The following is a 7,199-nucleotide window of genomic DNA, read 5'->3' on the forward strand; positions in this document are numbered from 1 at the left end:
GAGACTGTGCAACACTTGTTCAAAACCAAAAACACACCAAAAAAAACAAAAAAAACCCAACAAACAAACAAACAATTCCCCCCCCCCCCCCCTGAAAAACAATAATAAAAAAATCGAGTAAAAGGAAAAGCAATCCAGGAATCAATATGGGTGTTGACATTGACAGGAGGAATTCATGAATGTGGAGATCTAGTTGGGGAAAAAATTTAACAAAGAGGTTACTCAGTAAGCGAGTGGGAAGTAAATCAAAACAATTTTAAATAAAACAAAACAAAAAAAACTGCTTGCAGAAGAGTAGAAGTGAACCCGCCAAAATGTGTGGATGTTTTTTTGCTTTTGTTCTTTTTCAACAGTGGTGTGTTGAGTTACGCACTATAATTTGACCTGCTAAAGTAAAAAACGTGCATAATTCACTCACAGTCACAGACTGTCTTCATTCTGGAAAAGTAAAATCGTCCTAATTTTTAACTGACTTACTATCAGTTGGACAACTGGTTCTGACTCTATTCTATGACAAATATAAATAAGGTGCTCTGTCGTTGTTGTTTTTCCAAAAAAGGTGCCTTCAGGAGGCGGGCTTCAACCTCGCCTGTCAGGGCCAACCCCCACTTAGATGGATACATTGTCCCAGCAAAAAGACTGAGACACTCAATAAAAATTCAATCATCCCACACGCTTATCAAACTTCAGTCTTCAGTATGTGATGGCAAAGCACCTTGCTGCTACACCACAGATGTCCAGGTACTTTACTTTATTCTTTTTTTTTTTTTCTAGTAGAGGGTTTTACGCCGCTGGCAACTGCATAAGGTCAAAGGTACTTTGTTGTTCTATCACAAGTTAAATCAAGTTCACAGAAACAGCTACGTAGATATGTCGAATGTTTCAGTTTGTCCTAATTATACTTATATCAACCAGTATTTTACCCAAAAGTGAAGAAAAACTATGTACACAGACTAGGACAAATGTTACGTCGTGACATCAGCTTTTTGTTCAGAGGAGAGTACAATACAACAAAAAATTGTGGAGAACAAGAACTGGAAAATGGATATATTTCAGTGTATAAGCAAGGTAAAAAGAAAGAACTGCGGAGGAAACAAACTTCAATATCAAAGCAGCCTCACTCCTAAACGACCAAACTTGTGGCGATGGGGACAGAAAAGATCTAGATTTACTGGATCACATACACGACCAATCCAACACTACATTAGCACCCTGACCAGTCATGGCGGGGAACTGCAGAAATGTGAAGGGAAAATTTTGCCTCGTGATCGATAGTTCGTTCATCTTTTAGGTCCTCATTGACACAATTTCAATCAATCAGGAGGGGACCTGCATCTTGCATGTCTTTCAAGGCCAAACCGAGCACAGCATTCAAACACACAGATCAGGATACCTGATTTAATTTTTTTTAAACTTCCCATCCCATCCAGATTTGAACCCATGTCTTCCGTACGCACCATAAAATAGAGCTGAACAATTGCGCCACAAACAGAAGAGTATCGCCACCCTGAAGAAGAGCCAGTCTTCTCTGGGATGGATCTTGAAGAGGGGGGGGAGAGCAGAGACGGACATGTTCTGACTGCAGTGACCCCCAACACAGTGGACAAGTAAGACAAGTACGACAGTCCTCTCTACCGGTAAACAACAGGCCTGTAAAATGAGCAGCTGGAAAAAGAACATTCAGTCTCAGCTGCACCAAATAGAAAACAAACACCTATTTGAACTAGAATTTTTTTTTTTAAGAAACAGCAAGTTGTATTTGCTTAAGAAACGTAAAAAAGGAACATTCAAATTCAAATATATTTGCATAAGAGATGGTAAAAAAATCCCTGAAACTTTCAGGTAAATTGAGTAAAACAATAAAAAGAATAAACAGAAGATTCCGTAACATTTGTACAAGAAAAACAAACCAACAAACGGCAACAAAAATAAAACAATTCCTTTACTATATCATTATTATGCTTCTTTCAAAATGAGGAACAGTCGAAAAAACTAGTTGTAACATTAGCACTATCGAAATACACGCTGCCAGTTGATGATACACGACTTTCTGTAATACAACTGTGTAATTAAAACTAAACATCCCTTGCTCATAAAGGTTGTATTGTGTACATTTAAATAGCAATAGTATTAGTAATGCACTCAATGCATTTTATAAAACTATTAAAGATCAATACAAAATTGGTCAGAACATTTGCTGTCATGTAAGGTAATATCAGTCCTTCAATTTTTCACTTTATCACTTTAAAAATAAAAGGAAAACTGTAGGCAGACTCATTTCTTTCCACCTAAACTAAGAATAAATCAATTTTCTTTACCTCTCTCTCTCTCTCTTTCTGGGTGTCTCCTTCTCAGAGAAATTTAAACACAAGGAACAACGCTCTAAAACAAGGGGCTGCACAGTGGGGACTAGCACTGGTTCAGTTGCAAAACTTTCAGAAGTAATGGAGTAGCAATGTTAGTTTATTTCAAATTATAGTATGACATGACTACTATTTTAGTTTTGGTAAAGAATTGTACAGCACTTGCAACTCAAATAGGTCAGTTTTTTAGTTTAGTAGAGGTTTTACGACGCTAGCAACAGCATAAGGTCACATGAGCGCCAGAAGATTAGAGGTGTTACAAGAGAGTAACAAATACAAAAAAAAGGAGGGGGGATAAAGACGTTAGATGTTTGATAGGAAAGAAGAAGCAAACCACACCAGAGCACCCGCCAACCACCCACCAAATAGGTCATATAAGTGTTGAAGATTGAAGTCATCACTAGAGAGTAACACACATTGAAAAGGGGGAAAAATAAAGATAACAGGTGTTTGATAGGAAAAAATGAGCAAACCGTGCCAGAACACCCACAACACACCCACTTTAAAGCCAGTGATGAAGAAGAAAACAGCCGCCAGGTCAGACAGAGTACAAGTTGCATAAATTTACTTTGCATACATTACAGCTTGTGTATGTAAATCCCCTAACCTCCTCAACCTGAGTGCTTCTTGTCCATAAAACAAAAACAAAAATTATAAAGGAGAGAAAACAAAGCATACAAATCAACACAAACAAAACACAACAATTTCGTTTTTGGTAGAAAGAAGTAAAAATTAAGTAAAACCAGCACGACATTGCATCTCCTCTACTTTTAGTTTTAGCAGCAAAGAAGGGGGGGGGGGGGGGGGGGTGTCTTCCCGAAAAGCTAAGAAATTGCTAAAAGGATAAATGCCAGAAACAATATCATGTTGACTCTCTACTTCAGAAATGGAAGTCCAACATTAGGGACTACTCCTAAAAATGATTCACATTCACTTTATTTACACCTGCATTATTCTAGGGTGGGGGGGGGGAGAGATTCCATAATTCTACAGGGCATTTACAAATCCTTAGGGACCCTTTGCCCTTAAAAATGGGAATCTAGGTATTTTTTACACATTCTACGGACACAATTTATTTAACCCTATCCGTACGTCCGGGGGTCATTTTGTACCCCCGGGATTGTTTTCTTCACATTTCAGAATACTTCTAGTGCAAAGATCTCTTTGAAACTTTCAGTACTTCTCAAAAAATAATTTTGACAGACTGCTATGCAAAGCGTACGGATTGGATTAATGAGTAAATTTCCTCTTTGGAAAGTGGTGGCTCAGAGTTCCCCAGGTCGTATGGATACGATAGTAAAACACGATGTACGGATAGGATTAAGAAAGGAGGTTTCAACCCTGCCTGTCATAGCTGAGCCATGCTTAGACAGATGCAGCATCACAGCAGAGAAACTGAGATACTCAATAACAATTTTCCCCCGTTCAGGAATCGATCTCGGGTCACCTTTTCTGCAAGCCACAGAAAAGTACCTACCCACTACACCACAGAGCATATCTGTAGCGACATTTCATACAAACAACAGGTGACAAATTCTGAAAGAAAGCGAAGACTTGTCAGTTAACCCACACGGCAATTTCACGCATCTTTATACACAGACCCATTTTGAGCAAATACACATCATGAAATGATTCAATACAGCACCTTGTAGTTACAAAGAGACCAGTTCTGTAAATAGACTGGTAAAAAATATCAACAATATCGCTACTTCAGTGCTTTCTTGTCGTATCTCCATTTGTTTAAACATTGAAAATATGACTTTTTCTTAGGCTCACTCTTTGTTATGAAAGGTTTTCGCTGTTATTAAAAATGGAGATACAACAAGAAAGCACAGAGCTAGTGATATGTCGACCAATTTAATTGCAAGAGAGAGAGAATAAAGATTGAAAAATAACGAGAATCTTTTCTCAAAGAGTATTGGGATTGTGGAGATTCTTTTCAGACATTGTTCGTTAGGGTAAAAGTTTGCAGAGAGAACAGATCTTTTGCATAAATGAAACAAAATTTGAGTTCAGAATAATGTTTTGTATGGATGGCAATAATAGTAAAATTCATAAAGTAGCACAACTTAAAAGGAAAACTTATAATTTCAGAGGAAAGACGTTATTGGTTAATAATAGTCTACAGAACAAAGCATAACTAGGGTCAGACAGGGCTTGACTGAAAATGTGGAGGTAAACAAAGTTAACAAAGTAAAATGGTTGGTACATTTCCCTCTTTCCAGCAGCACAAAACTCTTTGCTTTCTTGAAAGAAATAAAATTTAAACAAAATTTTAAACATGTGTGAAAAGAGTCAAACAAAGAAACTATTCACATTGAAAATACCAAAAGAAAACCCCCACAGAAACCCCCAAAACAACATTCAAAAATCAAAGCTGTAAAAATTTTTCTAAATCAATCAAATTGACAATTCTTTTTAAAGCTTTATAAATAATGTTGAGATAAAAAGATCTTTACCATAACAGCAGGAAAACAAACCAATTTGTGTGGATTTAAGAAGTACAGTCATTAGAAAATTCAGAGTCAGTTTCATAAGAAAACCACATAATAAAACAAATCAAACAAATTAATATTGAGACATTGCAAACAGTAAAGAAAAGACAACTAGAAATTATAACTTTGCGGCTGAAACATCAGTTGATAACGTGTCAATAAATACAAGTAAAAAAAGGCAAGCCATGGTTTGGTTTCATCAAAGGATATACTCGAGGTAATACTCTACAACTCACAAGCTATCAATATCAGGAAGCCTAGACTTTAACACAAGAGAACAAAAATCTTGTCTACAGGTGCTCCGGATGTTCCCTGAGACAGTCAATGAAGTTCCGGGGGTCGACCTCGCGGGAGCAAATCCTGTGAACTGCAACCAGCAGGGGGAATCTGTGAACAAAACAAAAAAAACCCCAATGAAACTGTAGAAATTTTACGCCCATGTTGACTCTATTTAGATCAATTAGAATGCAGGCTTCACCCCAAACTGTCAGAGCCAACCTGAGCTTAGGAAAATACACAGTGTGAGCAGAAAAATGGAGATACAGTCGAGCCTGCTCTGACAGCCACCTGTATGAGACAATCACCTGGATAAATCACCACTTTTTATTTCCCCTTAGAGCTTCAGTGTGTTGTCTAAGACAATCACTTTTTTCCTGACAGTGAGTAGTAATCTCGTACAATTGTGACTGTATGAGATACAAATGTTTCCTACATGGGAATCAAACTCAAATCTTCTGCGTGCAAAGGCGAAGAGCTTAACAACTACATCACAGACGCTGATAGACGGAACTGTAGCAAGGGAAAAGATTATAATGGGAAGAGCAGTCAAGACCCCAGTAACTGTTTATTCAGTGTTTGAGTTCTAACACCTCTTTCAAAACTGTCACATTTATTTAAGAGGCCAAACCTTTGAATTTAACACTCTTCTCCACTAGAACAGAGCTAAGTAAGTAGCTCTAAAACCCCAGGTTAGATTGGAACCCACAGGGTGAAAGATCAAGGGGAAGACCTCGTGGAATCTGGAGACGAGTCACGGAAATGGATGTACAGAAAAGTGGGAAGACGTGGAGTGACATCAAGCGACTAGCCCAGGATAGGGAAAGGTGGAAAGTGTTTGTTCGTGGCCTGTATCCTACCGAGAAAGGCAATGATGATGATGATGATGATAACCCCAGGTGGATGATGGGAGCATCCAGTGAACCTCACGCGGTCCCTGAGTATACGGTCGCAGTGTCCTGTCAGCATGAAGCAATACTGCTTATACAATCTCTCATGAACCTGAATAGATTTATTTTGACTCGGAAGAGTTAGATAAATATATAAACTACTTCCTCTTTCACTTTGACACAGTATTAGCCATTTCATGAACATTTTACACATATATCACAAGATAATGAGAATAATATTCGTTCAAAATGTGAAAAATAATTTCGGGTTTAGAGAGTCAAGAGCCTTGATAACTCTACAACACAAGAATGATTGGACAGCGATTCCAACTAGACCATCATAGTGGCGTCGGTGGCCTAGTGGTTAGGCTCTCGGACTCTCGAATCCCGTCAGGGCCCGACGTAGTGTCCTAGGGAAAGGCCTTTGAACAAATTTTCCTTGCTTCACCCAGGTGGAAATGGGTACCCGGCTACAGACAGTGAACGATCTTGTCAGTTTGATAGTGTTTGAGCTCGTGAAATCTGCAGCTTGCACTGTATGCTTTCGCAGAAGCCGAGAATGTTTCTGAGTGTTCTCAGAGGGTCTGCTGGGGTAATAATAGCTGTAAAGCGCATAGAGCATGCTCTTGAGCATGGATATGCACTATATAAATGCAATTATTATTATTATCTGTTCTACAGACCAGCATTTAACCCTCATTCAGTTACATTGATTTGAGTGGTTTATGCGAAATAGAAAAGGTTTGACAACGCCGTCTTAAACTTAATCAGTTTTTTCCGTCTCCTGAAAAGTGTTCTCTCTGCCACTTACAGGTCTGATCATGTGGGCAGCGTAATAAAAACAACTGAGCCTATATATCGTGCTCAGCATTCTTATTTTTTTAAATTATGGGCTTTTTTCACCCCATTAAAGGAAAAACTTGGACCCTGCCTGTCAGGTGCAGCCCAGGCTGAGTGGGACACACCATCAAAGTAGAAGAAGTATCTCTAGTCTCAGCCTTGAGAGAAGCCCTAAGCATGGGTTACCAAATATGGCCGGACAAACTGAACGAGCTTTCAGCTTGATCATAGCAGCAAAGTTACATGACATTGTGCTGGAAATTGCTGAGAGTGCACGAGCATGAATAATCCATGAGTGTGTATGCGTGCGTGTGTATATGCGTATGTGTGTGAGT

The 7,199-nt window shown here is 38.6% G+C and overlaps 1 protein-coding gene across 1 annotated transcript in view; it reads right to left on the minus strand.

Moving 5' to 3' along the window:
• Positions 1-3,785: 3,785 nt before the first annotated feature.
• Positions 3,786-7,199, minus strand: part of LOC101851422 (glycerol-3-phosphate dehydrogenase [NAD(+)], cytoplasmic) — a gene marked incomplete in the record, with an annotated part of 26,588 nt that continues 23,174 nt past the window's right edge. Inside the window, 1 exon segment of the mRNA XM_013084195.2 lies at positions 3,786-5,245. Coding sequence (XP_012939649.1) covers positions 5,149-5,245 — 97 coding nt within the window.

Source organism: Aplysia californica, unplaced genomic scaffold (genome assembly GCF_000002075.1).
Source record: "Aplysia californica isolate F4 #8 unplaced genomic scaffold, AplCal3.0 scaffold00277, whole genome shotgun sequence".
Taxonomy (NCBI): domain Eukaryota; kingdom Metazoa; phylum Mollusca; class Gastropoda; order Aplysiida; family Aplysiidae; genus Aplysia; species Aplysia californica.